We start from the raw sequence: 17,959 nt of genomic DNA, 5'->3' as shown, positions 1-17,959 counted from the left end.
CGAAAGTCATGGTATCGGGGAAGAAAATTTTGAGTGAAGCTCGTGATTCTTTGCTATCCATCCATCTCGGGAACACAAAGATATACCAAGACCTCAAGTCCAGATTTTGGTAGACTCGCATGAAACGAAAAATCACTCGGCATGTTGCTGAGTGTGATATCTGCCGAAGAGTGAATGCCAAACACCTCAAACCGGCCGGTACGCTCTAACATTTACCCATTCTCTCCTAGAAGTGGGAGGAGATGGGTATGAATTACATTACCGGGTTGCCGAAGACCTCATATGGATATGACTCGACTTGGGAGTACACGGGCGCTCACCTACACATATAAACCCTAATTGTCGCCTTCTGGCAGTTAAGCTATTAAACACTCACCTAGTCGTTTATAACTTACTTAGTCTTTCTCTTAAATTAGGTTTAGGATTTGATATTGCTTCAAAAAGAATAATTGAAGTTAGATTTGAAATGGAGTTTGACATTAATTTAAATAGGGGTATTTGAATTAGAAAAAAGATTTGGAAGTGAAACCTCGGAATTTGAGAGGTTTGAATCCAAAAGAATTGAATTCTATTGAATTTTAGATGAAAAGAATCTAAGAAAATAGATTTGAATTTGGGGAGGTTCAAATTCAAAACTGCACTCAAAGATCCATAAAAGCAATTAAACTAAAATGCATATGGTCAATCTAATGCAAGAATTAGATTATAAATTAATTTAGTGATATCTGGAATACTTAGCTAAAATAATATTTTTAAATATATATACATACGAGTACATATAGACATCAAATATTTTTTTGTATTATACTAGTTTAATAATTAAAAAAGTTTAAATAAATATACATACGAGTATATACATACAAATATATATTTTTTTAATTATACTAGTTTAATAATTAAAAAAAATTAAATTTTTTTACTATATTTTTAAATGCTAAAACTCAAAAGGTTACCATAACTAAGCTAGTTCGCCCATTAGAGCAAGAGCAAAATCCAAACATTACGATTCCATCCTCTTTTCAAGCGCCCCATGAAAAGTCAAAATCACAGCCCTACCCCTCCTCTCTTCCGTTCCACAATTCCACCCCCCGCACCCGTCACCTCCCTCCCATTCCCATTTCTCTCTCTCTCTCAGATCTCCCCGTCTCCAATGCCCGCCACGACCGCCACGACGGCGACGACCACTACGTAGCCACCTACGCCCCCTTCCCCCCGCATGGCGTCCCCCACAGCGCCGCTCGGCGGCGCGTCCCCATCGGGCCGCGTGCTGGGCCCGGCGCTGGACCGGATCATCAAGAACGCCGCGTGGCGGAAGCACTCAGCACTCGTGGCCGCGGCCAAGGAAGCGCTCGACCTCCTCTCCTCCTCGTCTGACTACCCTGCGCCGGACCCCGCCTCGCCGCACCCCTCACCGCTGCTCGGCCTGCCCCACGCCGCGGCGGACGCTGCACTCCACGCGCTGCTGCTCGCGCTCGAGTCCGCCTCCCCCAAGATCGCCGACCCGGCGCTAGACTGTGTCGCCAAGCTCCTCTACCACCGCCTCCTCCTCGGCGACCTCGGCGGCGCCGGCGCCGGCGACGAGGCCTCCCCCGCCTCCAGGATCCTCGCCGCCGTCCTGGCGTGCGGCGCGCTCGCCGACGACGTCATGGAGCTCGCCACCCTCCGCGTACTCGTGGCCGCCGCACGGTGCCCCACCGTCGCCATCCGGGGGGAGGGCCTCGGTCAGGTGCTCAAGACCTGCTACAACATATACCTCAGTAGCAGCAGCGGCGCCAATCAGCTCTGCGCGAAGCTGGCGCTCGCGCAGGTGCTGGTGATTGTGTTTGCGCGCGTGGAGGTGGATTCCATGGACGTGCGCGTGCGGACGGTGTCCATCGTGGACATGATGGATGTTTCTGACCGCAGCTTGAACGACTCCAGCATCGTGCAGGTTGCACAAGGGTTTATAAATGAGGCTATGGAGGGGAGTGATGTCCCGGAGCCAGGGACACCTGTGGCACCCGCTGAGGTGGATGGGAAGGAGGACGCTGGGATGAGCAAGATCAGGGAGGATGGGCTAACTCTGTTCAAGAACCTGTGCAAGCTCTCAATGAAGTTCTCAACGCCAGATAACCCTGAGGATCAGATGTTGCTGCGGGGTAAGGTGTTATCTCTTGAGTTGCTGAAGATGGTTGTCGACAATGCTGGGCCATTTTGGAGAATAAACGAAAAGTACGACTCATACCTGTAGTTGTTTCAGTTATATGCATTTCAACTATTCAACTTGCTGCATTGCCTATCTATATAGAAATTGTTGTTGCAGTGAAGTACAAAATAACCATGGGGAGGAAGGTACAGAATGCACAATGTTGAAATGTTTATGGATCCTTCTTGTTAGCTAAAAAATGTTCCAATGAGCATACTCTAATAGTATCTCAGAAATTATGGATGCACACCGTTTATGCCATTATGGTATAATATTTCTCTAATCCAGTTGACCCTTGCTAATGTCTGCTCAAATGTCTCAACAAGTTTCATAAGAGTTTTTGGAGTGTTTTATGAAATATGAGACATGGCAGCTCATAGATGCTTGGATGACCTTATGTCCTAGCTAAAAATGAAAAAGCTTACAACTTTTGGGGTTCAAAAAGATATTATTCTATATCATGAATGAGAGGTAAGAAATGAAAAGAATTAAGCAAAAGGAATAACAATAAATAAAAGTCATTACCAGCATTTTTAAAAGCACTAGGCTCTAGGTGGGTGGAAGGGTGGCACCTAGCGTCTAATTGTCGATTAGGCGGGCTAGACGGTGATTAGACGCTAGGTGGGTTAGGTGGTCAATTTTTGAACAGTGCTCATTTCTTTTTTGTCAAAAACCATATGCTTGTATTCTAAATTTGTGTTGCCATCAATCAGCTACCAAGGAACCTGCTAGAATAGTTTGAATATTATCCTGATGATAGTCTGCATTTAGGCTTTGTTACCTTTATCGTTCGCAATCTTCTAACTTAAAGATCAAATAAAATAAATAAGTCATGGGTCAGGGGTACACTGAAGAGGGAGAAAATGTGATGGTATTACCGCATGGCTGCGATGTGCTATGATAGTTCCGGAAAGGGAGGTAGAATGAATGCCATTTTACTTATAACTTATAAGAGTGACTATAACTTTGTACTACCCCTGAAGTGAAATAAGCTTATAACTTTGTACTACCCCTGAAGTGAAATAAGCTTACTATTTTTTTTTTTGCGAAAGTATAAATATTCTACCTTTTTTTTTTTCTGCAAAGTAGGAATGGTAATTGTAAAAATATGCCATTGTTCAGCAAACATCTAACAAGTGTGCACGTACATCTATTAGCCTGTATGTGTCGTTATGTTATTTTATAAAGGAACATTGAGTTTACTGTGATCTTGACACAAATAAGATATAACTCTTGGGCTGAAAGTTTTTCTTTTGATGCAGATACCTTGGAGCAATCAAACAGTATCTTTGCCTGTCCTTGTTGAAGAACAGTGCTTTGTCAGCGATGAGTATTTTCCAGCTGTTGTGCTCCATATTCGTGGGCTTGCTGTCAAGGTTTAGATCTGGGCTGAAAGAGGAAATTGGAATATTCTTTCCCATGCTTGTCCTAAGGGTTCTTGAGAATGTCCATCAACCTAGCTTTCTGCAAAAAATGACAGTTCTAAACTTGTTGGAGAAGATCTGTAAGGAATCTCAAGTTCTTATCGATATCTTTGTGAACTATGATTGTGATGTTGATGCATCAAATATTTTCGAACGGTATGTAACTCGGTCTTGATGAACTACCTTCAGTTTTGTTGTAAAATAAGTAAAGAAATAGTGGCTGGTCTGTCATTCCGTAGAGGCACTAAGTCGAGTACAGTGTAAGGATTGATACATTGAGCTAAGCACAGGTCTTTAAAAACCATAGTTCATTATCTTTTCATCATATATTAAAGCACTTCTAATTCCAGCAGATCTTTGCAGGATTGTTAATGGACTTCTAAAGACTGCTTTAGGTGTTCCTCCAGGTTCTACAACAACACTGACTACAGCCCAAGACCAAACATTTCGGATTGAGTCGGTCAAGTGCCTTGCAACCATAATCAAATCAATGGGTTCATGGATGGACCAACAGCTGAGAATTGGTGAATTTGCACCAAAAGTTTCTGAAGCTTCTTTAATTTCAATAGATAATCCTAACATCCTTATTGGAGAAGATGGAAGTGGAATTGATTATGAACTGCAATCCGACTCTGGTAGCCCAGACATATCTGGTCCTCCTTCCCTTGAGCAACGTCGTGCTTATAAAATAGAACTTCAGGTATAAGTTATTTTCATGCTTGGTTTAGGACTTCAGATTTTCCTCATTGCTAAGCACTTAAACTGCTTTCAAAGGGTTTCACATTTTTGGATTAATTAAATATAAGTTTCCTTCTCCAGAAAGGAATTTCCTTATTTAACAGAAAACCTTCCAAGGGTATCGATTTTCTCATTAAAAGCAAGAGGATAGGTCATTCCCCAGAAGATGTCGCCTCTTTCTTGAGAAACACTGCTGGTTTAAATGCAACAATGATTGGGGACTATTTGGGTGAAAGAGATGAATTTCCTATCAAAGTTATGCATGCATATGTTGATGCACTGAACTTCGAAGGTATGGGCTTCGGTGAAGCCATTAGGTATTATTTGCGAGGCTTCAGGTTGCCTGGGGAAGCACAGAAAATTGATCGGATCATGGAAAAGTTTGCTGAACGATTCTGCAAATGCAATCCAAACTCCTTTACTAGTGCAGATACTGCATATGTTCTTGCTTATTCTGTAATCATGCTCAACACTGATGCTCACAATACGATGGTCAAGGACAAGGTAAGCCAAATGATTATACGCATCTTACATTAAAAATTTGTTCATTTATGGGATCTTCCCTGTGCAGATGTCTAAGTCTGACTTTATTCGCAATAACCGAGGAATAGATGATGGGAAGGACTTGCCTGAAGCTTATCTGAGTACGCTATATGACCAAATTGTCAGAAATGAGATCAAAATGAGTGCTGATTCATCAGTTCCACAAAACAAGCAACCTAGTAGTGTAATGAAGCTATTAGGTTTGGACAATATTATCAACTTTGTTAACTGGAAACAGGCCGAGGACAGGGCACTTGGAGCAAATGACTTGCTCATTAAGAACATACAAGAGAAATTTAAAGCAAAGAGTGGAAAGTCAGAGTAAGGCCAACACAAACTATAAGTAGACAATAGTGTTTTGTCCGCTGATGCTATTTAGTTAACTCAAGCATGTGCTTTATGCAGGTCTGTGTTTTCTGTTATCACTGATACAACAATTTTAAGGTTCATGATGGAGGTTTGTTGGGCCCCTATGATGGCTGCATTCAGTGTGACTCTTGACCAGAGTGATGATAAGGCCGCCACGTCTCAGTGTTTGCAGGGATTCAGATCTGCTGTGCATGTTACCTCCGTTATGTGCATGCAGACACAGAGAGACGCCTTTGTGACATCTGTAGCCAAATTCACATATCTCCATTGTGCTGCTGACATGAAACAGAAGAATGTGGATGCTGTGAAGGTTGGAAGGCCAAACGAGAACATATTCCCCCCCCCCCCCCCCCAAATCTCGTTATTTAAAGGGCCTTATCATGCTGAGCATATCGAATTCTTTGATACTTTAAGAATCAACATTCTATTTTTCTTGAATTCCATGGTATTTTAGGAATCTATGTTCAGATGCTTAATAATTTTATTCTTCTAGTCCTTTTGACTATAGTGTACTCGTTTTCCATACCTTGCACCTTCTGTATTGCATTTCTTTGGAGCAAATCCCTTACAAGTATGCAGTCTTTTTCATTTGTTGGAAGAATACATGCATTACTTCAACAGTGCCTAGAATCTTGGTCAATTCGAAGCATTTACTGGATTGTAGTGCATAATACTATCATCTGTCATCAGCATATGAATTAACATTTGAATGTATCTGGTAGTTAGACTATATCTATTTGTCCATTTCGTAATGAGTGATGATTTTTTTTTTAATGATAGGCTATAATATCCATTGCAATCGAAGATGGTGATTATTTGCAGGAAGCTTGGGAGCATGTACTAACATGTCTTTCACGGTTTGAGCATTTACATCTTCTTGGAGAAGGGGCACCTACTGATGCTTCATTTCTGACAGTTCCACTGGTTGAATCAGAAGAAAAAACACCAAAGTCAACTACCTCTACATCTTCAAAGAGAACTAATGCACTTCAGAATCCAGCTGTAATGGCTGCTGTTAGAGGGGGTTCTTATGACAGCACAACAGCAAAAAATAATGCGTCACCGTTGGTTACTCCTGAGCAGATTAATAATTTCATATCAAACATAAATTTGTTAGACCAGATTGGCATTTTTGAGTTAAATCATATATTTGCTCACAGCCAAAGACTAAATAGTGATGCCATTGTTGCTTTTGTGAAAGCTCTTTGCAAAGTTTCAATCACGGAGTTGCAGTCCCCTACTGATCCTCGTATCTTCTGCCTAACAAAGATTGTGGAGATTGCGTAAGAATATTTGTACTTATAGTCTAAGAACCAATGCCAAGCTACATGAATATATTCATAACCAATACTGTCTAAATGATGTAATTTAAAGCTTTATTGTGCAGGCATTACAATATGAACCGCATACGTTTGGTATGGACCCGTATTTGGAAAGTTCTATCAGACTTTTTTGTTTCTGTTGGGTTGTCAGAGAACCTTTCAGTTGCAATATTTGTTATGGACTCTTTGAGGCAGCTAGCCATGAAGTTTCTGGAAAGAGAGGAACTGGCAAACTATAATTTCCAGAACGAATTCCTGCAACCTTTTGCGGTTGTTATGCAGAAGAGCAATGCTTCAGAAGTACGGGAACTTATAGTTCGATGTGTCTCCCAAATGGTTTTGAGTCGTGTCAACAATATAAAATCTGGATGGAAAAGTGTTTTTACGGTACGTATATGTTCTATGGTTAGCCTTAGTTTATCGGTTAGCCTTAGTTTATCATGATATTTTGGCATAGGTTTATGGGAGCTGCAAGTAGCTGTTCTCAGGAAGTAAGCTAGGTGACATTCCTACATTCATCATTCAATATTAACAATATTTTATCTCTTACAGGTTTTTACTGCAGCTGCTGCTGATGATCGAAAAAGTATTGTTCTGTTGGCATTTGAAACCATGGAAAAGATTGTTCGGGACTATTTCCCATACATAACTGAAACTGAAACCACAACATTTACTGATTGTGTTAAATGCCTTATTACATTTACAAGTAGTAAATTTAGCAGTGATGCCAGTCTCAATGCTATTGCATTTCTTCGGTTCTGTGCGGTTAAACTCGCTGAGGAAGGATTTGTTTCTCATGAGAAGGAAACCGACCAGCAACCAAATAATTTAAATTCTTCAGATGGGAACACTGCAGTGCATAAGGATGATCATGTTTACTTCTGGGTTCCTTTGCTTGCTGGTATACTTCCTTCTTTCTTCACAAGTTACATGGATCTTGTTGGAACAATTTGGAAATGCATCACATTTGTAACATAATTCTTGTTTGGATTTTCTCTTTTTTAGGTCTAGCTAGATTAACGGCTGACTCAAGACCAACTATCAGAAAAGGTGCTGTGGAAGTACTCTTTGACATTTTGAAAGATCATGGGCACCTCTTTTCTCAGTCTTTCTGGGCTAATATCTTCGAATCAGTTATTTATCCTCTATTTGGCAATGAAAGCTTTACACTAAATGGCCAGATTTCGAGTGTAAATAGTACTGAGGATGATTCTTGGAATTTCCAAACTAAAATGGTGGCTTTAAAATGTTTAGCAGATTTGTATATTACCTTTTTTGAAGTGATGCGCCCTGAACTTTCTAGAGTTACTTCTGTTGTTATAAATTTTATCAGAAGCCCGTATAAACAATCGGCTAGCACAGGTATATCAGTTTTTCAGCGTTTAACAGAAGGACTCGCAAGCAAGCTCTCCAAGGATGAGTGGGAGAAGATCTTGTTGTGTTTCAAAGAATCAGCAGCACATACATTTGTCGTGTTTGACAAAATAGTTAGGATGATGCAAGATATTGAAATTCCAGATAAAAATGAATCTTACTCTGAAGCTGAGCAATATTCAGATCATGACATATACAATGATGATGAAGAGGAAGCTAATATGGAAACAGCGTCTTATGCCATTGTCAGAATGAAGAATCATATGGCTCTGCAACTCTTAATTGTTCAGGTACTTAAAGTTAGAAATAGAATCATATGGCTTCTTGTTAGTTAAATTTGTTCTTAGCAACCCCCTTTTGTGGTAAACCCTGCTACATAAATTTAGTTTGATGCTGGGATTTCCTTAGCATATCCAATTAAAATAGGAATAGAATTAACAAAAGAAGGAAGTCTGCATGCATTGCCAATGTGCGAAAAGTTACACTTATCATACTCACCTTCTCCTGGCTTCCTTGCAGGGCATCATTAAATTGTATGAGACACACAGGAGCTCTCTTTGTGCTGAGCATATAGGCATAATGTTGGAGATGCTATCTACGGTTGCATCACATGCATGCCAAGTGAACTCTGAATCTAACTTGCTCATAAAATTACATAAAGCATGTTCCCTTTTGGAGGTATCTGAGCCAGCAGTCATCCATTTCGAGAACGAATCCTACCGGAGCTACCTCAAACTTCTGCAAGCTCTGCTTCATGACAACCCATCCTTATCAGAAAATATGAATGTTGAGTCACAAATTATGCTTGTCTGCGAGAAAATATTGCGAATGTATCTGATCTGTGCAGGGCATGAACCATCTAATGATGCTTCTGGTAGAGATCTAGCTTTACACTGGGTGCCTCTGGGTACTGCTAAAAAAGAGGAACTGGAGGTTCGAACTTCGTTGGTCCTTCATGTAATGCGGTTATTGGGCGGTCTAGAGAAGGATTGCTTTAGGAGAAACTTGCCCCTCTTTTTCCCCTTATTAGCTAATCTTATTCGCTGCGAGCATAGCTCTGGAGAAGTTCAACTTGCACTGTATGATATATTCCAATCATCAATTGGCCCCATAATATCAGCATAGTATACATTATTCGTTCACCAGTTGTACAATTTGTCACTCCATTTTGTTAAGGTAGCTCACGTGATAGCGGTTACATCAGAATATGGTATAAAAAAAGGGTACATCTTTACAATACTGTAAATGATTCATGTTTGAGACTTGTCCTTCGGAATTCTGGTGTTGAAGGTGAACTCTCTTTCTTGTTCTCAGCAACTTAATATGTTGATCTTTAATAAAAGTAGTCGATTAATCTATTCGTGCCATATGTTTGCAGCTACATGTAACATCGACCCAGATGCCTGAAGAAGGGCATTCGAGGTGCATTTGCCATTCTTTTCTAACATTCATTTCAATTTGATGGGTACATGTTGAAGGCAGCTGAATATTGGAACAAGACTTCCAAATTTCTCTGTCCTGCACCAACAGCTCTGAATTTTTGCAAGGGGTGGTTTACTTACCATTGAGAAATTTTGAGCGTACTGTTTTGGTGTATTTTCACCCCCATTTTGATAATTGCGCTGTATAGAGTTCTCTCCTGAACGGAGACTACCGTGAAGAGGGGCTTATGTCAAGTTACCTTTTCACCCAATCTTTCGAGTCTTGGAATTACCTTTACTGTATATACACTGAAGTCAATATGTACTAACATTCTCAACAGAAATAGATAAATAACAAAGCGAGAGTTGATGCCTGATGGTTCATAGCTCCTATTATTACATTAGAATGTACAAATGGCCAACTACTTCCATCGTTTTAAATTCCAAGTTCACATGATCCTTTGCTCAGAAGTAGCGACGCATCATCCGTTATGCCCTGCTGCACTAGAGAAGTATGGATTTTTGCCACTGACGAGTGAGCTTTGTAGATTTGCCACTCAAAATATATATTTTATTTCTTGACATTATGTCAATTCATGTTATGTATAATAATATTCAAAATGTTATTTCAAAACTACATAATGGAAAGAAAATATAAGAGACTATGTTTTGAACAGTAATTATGCGAAGCCAATCTTTAGAGTAGCTAAACTGCGAAACCTATTGTCTAGAGTGGCAAGAATTAAAATTTATGGTTGCACTGAGCACTAAGTTCCATGCACCAGTCCTTTCAAAAGTTTAGGCTGTTGACAAAAGGTGTATCCAAAGGTTTTGTCTGTTAAGGAAAGAAGAGCAATATAGTTCAGTACTATTTCTTATGTCAAGGCACATCAGGATTGCGACATGTACTCGAGGCATCCACAACTATTTCCATTAATTTTCTGTTAGTTGTGATACTATATCGAGTTGCATTTATCGATGAGAAACAAAAGGCAGAGGAATGGGCATTTTCAAAAAGGTTGTTAAGGAGGCAGTTGTGATAAGTCAGTATCAGCACAAGAAGGTTTCATCAAATTTGTTTGTACTACGCAGGGCTAAGTCTTACTACTCTTAAAAACAAACCCTGAATATTTCTCAGTCACCATCCAAGACTCAAATTCACCTAATCCCTGGTTGAAAACCACCGCCCATGAAAGCATCAACACAAGTATTCTTGACAAGAAAATGATCATGCACCTTTCATTAGCCATAGACCAGCAATACATTCTTTGTTTTTATTCAAGAACTAGGCTTTGCTAACACACATTTACTCATCCTTGATGAACTCTTGATACACAACAAGCAAGGGTAACTAACAAAACTGATATATACAAACTACAAGAGTGAAACACTACGTAGGAATTTCACAAGACGCAGCCCAGCTGACGAATAGGGAAATTCTTTGGTTCCAAATGGGACGAAGAAGGGTAGCTAGCAAGCAGTCTTGTGATCATCAGGCAGGTAGGAGGATCTCTTGATGAACTCCAAGCAATCGGCAATGGCCTCTGCGTGGAAGGAGCTCTCCCTCTCTGCCGGCCCAGGCCGGCGACACTGGCCGTCGTGGCTCAGCATCTTATGCGCCCATCTCCTGGGGCAGCAGTTGAGCTCCTCCAGGTATCGGACAAGCAGGCCGGCGACGCCGTACAGCCGCACACGCAGCCGGAGCAGCGAGCCGAGCCGGACGTGGCGCACCCGGCGGCCTCGCCGGCCGCCGCTCGCCTGATGGATCATCGTCGCCGGAGAGGAGAGAAACTGCAGCCTCGCTAGCCTGAAACCTGAACGGAGCAGGTGCACACTGACGATGTGTGTGTGACCTCTTATATAGCAGTGTCAGTGCTGGTCCAACCAACCCGGCCAGGTCACACTCCAAGCTATGATGTCATAGAAGCAAATTTTATAAAATACTGTTTAGAAAGATTTTGTGAGATTTTATCTATGTTATTTATCTTGTGATCTAGTAGTTGGACTGAAAAGTATAGATGATTTTTCGTAGAACATGTACTATGAAATTTGCTTCCTGATATAATGCAAAGGTACAAAGGATGCGGGTCCACCCGTGCTGCTAATGGTAGCTCGGTATTTCCAGGGAATTAAGGTCAAACATAGACAGAAATTGAGCCGCTAATGTCCACTTGGTGCTGACAAAATGACTAATCATGAAACAAACAATGATGATTTTTTCAGTGATGCCAGTCATGATTTAGAAATGAAGGATGCAGTTGGTTGTTGATTTGTTCTGCTGCTGTAGTAACAACCTTTAAAAACTGATAATGTGTCATTCAAGACTGAGAATTATATATATTGATGAACACCCACCGGTTTAACAGTTATCTGGTTTTTTCATTGATGCCAGTCATGATTTAGAAATGAAGGATGCAGTTGGTTGTTGATTTGTTCTGCTGCTGTAGTAACAACCTTTAAAAACTGATAATCTGTCATTCAAGACTGAGAATTATATATATTGATGAACACCCACCGGTTTAACAGTTATCTGGTTATTGTTGTTAGAGGGCTTATGTGAGAGGGTCAAATTTTATATGTGGCTTTGTTTTTTCATTGACCAGCATATCATAATTAGGACGAGAAACAAGTTGCTGTTGCCAATTGTCAATTCTGATTTCTCTGTTATTTGATTCATATAAGTGTGTGCACGGGAGAGTTATTGAACATTGGCCCAACTGAAACTAGTTTGGATCAAAGAGAAGAATTCTGCTTTTATTCCCCCATAATGGAAGGAGACGGAAGAGGAATTCCTTGAAAGATATGGTGGCTGCTGGTGAGTCAATGGAAATTGTCGAGGAAGGAGATGTTGATGAAGAAACCCAAGAAATTGAATCAGGTAAATTTCTTGCATTGTTATATTGATCTTTTTTTTGCATAAAAATGGGATAGTTTCATGACCATTTGCATCTTAGAGCAAATGCAGGTTCTCCGGATGAAGTTGATATACAATAGTATGCGCTACACCGGAAATTGATCTGAATCAATGTGCTCTCCATGGTTTCATGCATTATTAATTCGATAAAATGGAGAATACAGTAGCAAGATCAAGATTTCAACAGTGAAACAGTTGAAAGTTGTCCAAGTGATTAGATTATGTAATTTACATTTGAATTTCTCAACACCTGCACTCGTCTCATCTCTCTGCTGCGTCAAGGTCCTGAAATTGAGGTCGAAATGGTAATGATTTCGCCGTGTTGTTCTGTGCCCTATGGTGGCCTCAAGGCCTTGTCAGTTGACAGGACCTGAGAAATTTTTGGCAATGTAATTTGATAGCGAACATGTTTATATTGTTGTGTCAGCAAAAAGGGAAAAGTTATGCAAGTTGTTACAACTAAAATACTTGATCCAATGTGACATGCATCCACTTGCATGACAGTTTTCAGTCACGTTTTGTTGGTTCTAGCCTTGCGGGTTTATACATTGCAAATTATTTGGAGAATCATGTGCTTAACTGATTCTTTATTTGCAAGAAAATAATCGAGCACAAAGAAAAGACACTCGAGATATTCAGAAAAAATAAGCAGAATGTACGAACTTAAATTTGTAAGACCAAATAACTTAGTGAAGCTATTAGATTTGCATAGGCACTCGAGATCTGCAGGTCTATCCAATCCTCGAGAGGATTGAACAATCAACTTAGAGTAGAAGATTACAACACTCAAATAAGCCCACGGGCTATTAGTGTAAGCTTTAGAGGCTAAAGCTTATTTGGGCATAAAGGCACAACCGCACAACAACCAAATAACAAAATCAATAAATAAAAATGTTGCGCAGAATCAGCAAATGCTGATTTATCTAAGGCTGCTCAGAGGGAAGTTGCGCAGCGGGTTCTCCTTAAGCAATTCAGTTTCCCTGTTCAAAGAACGGCAGGTTAGGACCCTGACAAAAGAAAACAAAGGCTAAGAAACAGAAGATTCAAAGCTTGGCTACACTCACTTCTTAAGGTTTTTGCTTGTTGCTTGCCTGAGCTTCAGAACAGAAGGATTTGGGCTCTTTGGCACTTGCCGAGCCAGTTCCCTAAAACAATTGAAAGGAAAATTGTATAGTGATTAACTTTGAGCAATCCTTCAGAATCTTGAACACTAAAAAGTCAAATAACATACTGTGCACATTCATCGTCTACGAAGACCTCAATGGAACTGGCTCGAGTTGACTGAACTGTTGCTCTCGCTCCTAACTTTTGTGGAACCTGTACAACAATGTGATATTATCGTAAGGTCATTATTCAATAGTTGTCCTCGAGACAAGTCTCACAAGGATCATTTTAAAGAATCCTAGTGGCTTGAAAAAAAAACCTTGTGCGACGTCCATTTAGCAGGCATCATGTTATTTTCTTTGTTCCTATCTGCTTGTGTTCCAAGGGTGCGCCAGCTCGTGTTATTTTCTTTGCTCCTTATTCTATCAAGGCCCTGATTTGGTAACGACTTCTCATCTTTGTAAACTGAAAGTAGCCTGTTAGCATCGATTCTGCAAGTGTGCAAAGACGTGATCACTACCAGAAATAACCTCCAGATTTAGCTAGATGCTTTACATTTGCTACATTGTAGTGGTACTAACCTTTGCAGTGCCCTTGGTTTCCCCAGGTGGGAGTTCTCTGCATTCCGGCCTCCTGCCACGTCGAATAAAAATATTAGTTCACAACCACTTGAAGTTCATGCTACATCACAGTATCGCACAAGCTTATTGGTTTTACCACGGTTCAAGTCACTCCCGAAGCTGCGCACTGGCTGATCATCATTTGATGTATCATCCTGTCACAAAAGAAAAACAAGACTTCATTCAACGGAGAGATTGGATCCAGATCAAACAATGTGGTCACTCAGATAGCAGTATAACACACCTCAGAGTGTTCCCTCCTTTTGGTTGTTTTTCGAAGAAATGTCCTATATACTGCTTCCAACTTCTCCACAGGCTTTGCTTTCCTGACGAGGAATGGAAAAAATATATACGAATTTCACCCATTCATAGCCATCACTCAAGTATTAGACTAATGCATAACTAGCCAAAGAAAGGTCGACTGAAAACATCACAAATCAAGAATTCCCGGTGTTGCAAACTAAAAAGCATTTTCTGTGTCTACATACACTAATGTATCCTGCTAGAGAGATCTTCATGAGTGTCTGATTTATGTTTATGCTAAAGGTTGCAGAGCAAAGAAAAAATGGTGACGAAGAATGCAAACTGGTTTAGTATAAGACCCCTCTTATTTTTGTTAAACTACTATCCTTTCCCATATTTGATGTCTGCAATTCGTTGCGTTTGACTCGCAATTACATTGCACGTTATGCACCTGATTCCCTGACGCCCACAATAGTACAACTTAACTGGATGTCTTCACTGTAACAGGGCAAAAATCTACTGAACAATCTTAAATCCAAGAACCTTAGGAACAACTAGTGTCTGTCTCATAGAAATCTCACCTTTCTATACCAATGTTAAAAATCTCATTGGCTTTCCTCAGCTTGTTCTTCGACTCCATCAGTGCCGCATAAGACATGTAGTAAATGGCATGGCCCTGCCCAATCTGGTTGGCCTCCAAGAACCTGAATATCACCTCGGTATCAGCGCAATTCCCAGCCTACAAAACAAATAGGGATTCACGCAGACATGTGACATGCCTCACTCTCCACAAGAAAACCAAAGACAACTCAAGCTGGGATACTGCGACTCACGTATTCCAGCCACACTTTGAGGTAGCGGAGGTCGTCCTTGTATCGCTCGTCGTGCCAGAAGGCCCGCACGCACTGCTCGTACATCACCACCAGCCCCGAGCACTCCCCGCCGGACGGGAACGACTCCTGAACCCACTTGATGCAGCTGCGCGCAGACGGAGTAGAGAAGAACAGCGTGTGAGAACCGAAGTCCGAAGAAATGAGCAATCTTTCAACTCGGGCAGCTACACCGAACCAAGAAACCGAGAGAAGCGAGATGATAAGGGGATCGAGAGACGCTCACTCTAGCCACGGTTGGAGTGGATCTTCGCCGCGGTACTCCTCGATGGCCTCGATCATGCTCCTGGATCAGCCAAATCAATCAACCAACGAACACGCAAGAAAGATCGCAACTTTTAACCAGATCAAGAAATCCAAGTCGAACCAAACCAAACGCAGTAGCCAAGATAAGGAAGGCCTTGCTGGGCGAGAGCGGGGGCGGCCTACCTCCTTTCGGCGAGGAGGGCGGCGCGCTGTGCGGGGTTGGCGTGCGCTTTGAGCGCGCGGTTGAGGAGGGCCACGTCGCGCCCGCGCTTGAGCGGCCGCACGTTCTCCTTGGACGCCTCCAACTCGGCGCCCGGCGCCACCGCGACGTGGCTCCCCATCAGCGCCAGAGTCTCCTCGTCGAGCACCAGGATCTGTTCCGCCGCCTTCGCCGTCGCCGCCGCCGCCGCCGCCGCCATGCGAGGTGGGTCTGGGTGTCGCTCCGGCTAGGATTCGAATTCGAGGGGATTCGACCGTTGAGTTGAGGAGCGGATGCCGCTGTGGGTCGGGTTTTAAAAGGCGAGGGTTTGCGAAAAGATTAGGCTTTGGTGAGGGGCCATGATACCCCGGTTTCGCCCGCGCGTGTGCGCGAAAATGCACTAACACGGGCACAGGAGCACATGCGAAGCACGGGTGTGCCAACGCGTTGAGCTAGGGGAGCGTGCCAATTTTTTTTAACACCTGCACTTTTTCCGGGGTCTATAGTGGAGGTTAAATTGGAGATATACGACAGCCGAGAATTGAACCTAGATGATTTAGATCACATCCTTGTGTATTGCCGCCGAGCTCCGTGCTCGTTCATGCCGGCGTGCCAATTTTAGCTGGACGTGTTGGGGGCGCTGAACCAAATAAGCCATATATTACTATGGCCGGCGATTTGTTTGGGCTGGTTTGTTCCCAATATAACCTGGCTAAATTTTGTTTTTAGTTTGTTTGAGATTACGCTGCATCTGCGACGGGTCCACAAGGCCTTCCAAGACAACAAGTTGACCAGGCAGCGCAAACTTTTCCTCCTCAAAAGCCTTGACTTCCTCATCTTCCATGCTAAACTGTTTGTCCAGCGAGAAGTTCTCTTCCTCCAGCAACAGGTATTTCCTCCGTAACGCCCGAGATTCATCAGTAGGACCAGAATCCGGCAGGTAATCTGGAGTTCCTCTGTCAGACTGAAGCATGGGATGGTGGGGCTCACTCTTGAAGCTTCTTTTAGGAGGCTTTTGCATCTTCTGATGAATGCGAAACCACTTTACGCACAAGTTCAGGTTCACCCTTGAGCTGGCCTGATGGCACTGTTCGGTACACAACCTTCTTCTTATGCATCTTTGGGGCAGAGAAATCGTCACCTCTTGGGTCTTGCATTCTCTCAGGCCAAGCCTTCCCTGTTGAAACACAATTCAAGTGAGCCAATTTACTAAAGCAGTAATATAATATGTTACATAGGGTCTGTTAAGTAGAGTTCTCCTTGATTCAAATTCTATGCGGATAGTGATTCTTTGGAGGAAGTGATTCTGTGGCTGAAAGTGATTCCCTAGTAATTCTCTAAAATAAAATATATGGAGTAAGTGATTCTGTGCGGGAAGTGAATCAGGGAAAGCTATTTTTTCAGCTCCCTAGCTTCTATTTCATTTTAAAGAATCACTCTCACGGATTCCACTCAGTGAGCTAAAAGCTGCAAACTGCTGTTTGGCAGAGCTCCCCTGATTCCAGTCGGGAAGCTGCTCTGAAAGCTCTGCCAAACAGACCCATAGTATCACAGCGGATTCCATAGGCTTAATCAGCATTAGATATGGTGAACATTACTACTACTACTTGATATGTCACACAGGTAAGCTTGCCCCAAGTTCTAGCATCAGCACGGTAATATGTGCTTAGATGCGCAAACTAGGCGTTCCGCAAACATGGTGAAACAACCGAGCAATATCATCATCCCCTACCAAGAGAAGAGGAAAACTTGGCCTTTTTGTCCCTTAGGGCCCCATGCTATCACCCATCGGACAACCCTTTATGCAGATGATGTGGTCATTTTCCTATCACCAATCGCTCTTAACCTTGAGGTTATTACCTCAATCCTTTGGTGCTTCGAAGGCGCCACGTGACTATGCACTAATTTTGACAAATGTCAGATCACGCCAATTCGTTGCGACCAGTAAGATTTGCAGCTGGTCACCTCCATGATGCCTTGTCCTATAGTGCACTTCCCCTGTAAGTACTTGGGGATTCCACTGTTCGTGACAAAGTTGCCTAAAGCAGCTTTGCAGCCCTCGGTTGATTCGATCGCCAATCATCTACCTGCTTGGAAAGCTAGACTAATGAACAGAGGTGGGCGCCTGGTTCTCACCAAGGCCACCTTAAGTTCCATACCTATTTACTTCTCCATTGCTTGTGTGCTACCCCCTGGGTTTTGCGGGCCATTACAAGATCCGCCGGGCATTCATGTGGAAAAGAACCGAGGTCGTCTCTGGCGGACATTGCCTTGTGGCGTGGCCTCGTGTGTGCAGGATAACCCAGCTCGATGCGTTGGGTCATCTCGGTCTGAACCACATGGGGAGGGCATTATGCTTAAGGTGGT

The 17,959-nt window shown here is 42.3% G+C and overlaps 2 protein-coding genes and 1 pseudogene across 4 annotated transcripts; 1 reads left to right on the top strand and 2 right to left on the bottom strand.

Moving 5' to 3' along the window:
• The first annotated feature begins 1,056 nt into the window (after positions 1–1,056).
• On the top strand, positions 1,057–9,750 carry LOC133918546 (brefeldin A-inhibited guanine nucleotide-exchange protein 1-like). 2 transcript variants are annotated; one of them, XM_062362464.1, is made up of 12 exons: positions 1,057–2,211; positions 3,448–3,765; positions 3,973–4,309; positions 4,429–4,851; positions 4,919–5,211; positions 5,296–5,569; positions 6,040–6,542; positions 6,647–6,968; positions 7,134–7,482; positions 7,587–8,245; positions 8,475–9,245; positions 9,334–9,750. In XM_062362464.1, exons 1-11 carry the CDS (start codon positions 1,217–1,219, stop codon positions 9,078–9,080), a joined length of 5,079 nt encoding a protein of 1,692 aa, XP_062218448.1. In that variant the 5' UTR covers positions 1,057–1,216; the 3' UTR covers positions 9,081–9,245; positions 9,334–9,750. The 2 variants fall into 2 exon arrangements, with proteins under 2 accessions (XP_062218448.1, XP_062218449.1); XM_062362465.1 differs by lacking the exon at positions 1,057–2,211 and having other exon boundaries at positions 3,579–3,765; positions 3,963–4,309.
• Positions 9,751–12,976: 3,226 nt separating this feature from the next.
• Positions 12,977–15,888, bottom strand: LOC133917401 (mitotic spindle checkpoint protein BUBR1-like). 2 transcript variants are annotated; one of them, XM_062361301.1, is made up of 11 exons: positions 15,577–15,888; positions 15,374–15,433; positions 15,091–15,235; positions 14,839–14,996; positions 14,259–14,340; positions 14,115–14,169; positions 13,976–14,027; positions 13,714–13,885; positions 13,522–13,607; positions 13,355–13,435; positions 12,977–13,270 (listed from the first exon to the last, which is right to left on the bottom strand). In XM_062361301.1, exons 1-11 carry the CDS (start codon positions 15,810–15,812, stop codon positions 13,210–13,212), a joined length of 1,188 nt encoding a protein of 395 aa, XP_062217285.1. In that variant the 5' UTR covers positions 15,813–15,888; the 3' UTR covers positions 12,977–13,209. The 2 variants fall into 2 exon arrangements, with proteins under 2 accessions (XP_062217285.1, XP_062217284.1); XM_062361300.1 differs by having other exon boundaries at positions 14,112–14,169; positions 15,577–15,887.
• Positions 15,889–16,304: 416 nt separating this feature from the next.
• LOC133917453 (uncharacterized) lies at positions 16,305–16,749 on the bottom strand (annotated as a pseudogene).
• Positions 16,750–17,959: the final 1,210 nt, after the last annotated feature.

This window comes from Phragmites australis, chromosome 5, assembly GCF_958298935.1.
Source record: "Phragmites australis chromosome 5, lpPhrAust1.1, whole genome shotgun sequence".
In the NCBI taxonomy this organism is placed as follows: Eukaryota; Viridiplantae; Streptophyta; class Magnoliopsida; order Poales; family Poaceae; genus Phragmites; species Phragmites australis.
This window is presented reverse-complemented; position numbering and strand designations above follow the sequence as displayed.

Coding starts and splice junctions, on each gene's coding strand:
- LOC133918546 (XM_062362464.1), top strand. CDS start 1,217: ATGGCGTCCCCCACAGCGCCGCTCGGCGGCGCGTCCCCATCGGGCCGC. Junction 4,852..4,918: donor ATACGATGGTCAAGGACAAG/GTAAGCCAAATG, acceptor TTCCCTGTGCAG/ATGTCTAAGTCTGACTTTAT. Junction 5,212..5,295: donor GCAAAGAGTGGAAAGTCAGA/GTAAGGCCAACA, acceptor TGCTTTATGCAG/GTCTGTGTTTTCTGTTATCA.
- LOC133917401 (XM_062361300.1), bottom strand. CDS start 15,812: ATGGCGGCGGCGGCGGCGGCGGCGACGGCGAAGGCGGCGGAACAGATC. Junction 14,341..14,838: donor TTTAACATTGGTATAGAAAG/GTGAGATTTCTA, acceptor ATTCCTCGTCAG/GAAAGCAAAGCCTGTGGAGA. Junction 13,608..13,713: donor CTAAATGGACGTCGCACAAG/GTTTTTTTTTCA, acceptor ATTGTTGTACAG/GTTCCACAAAAGTTAGGAGC.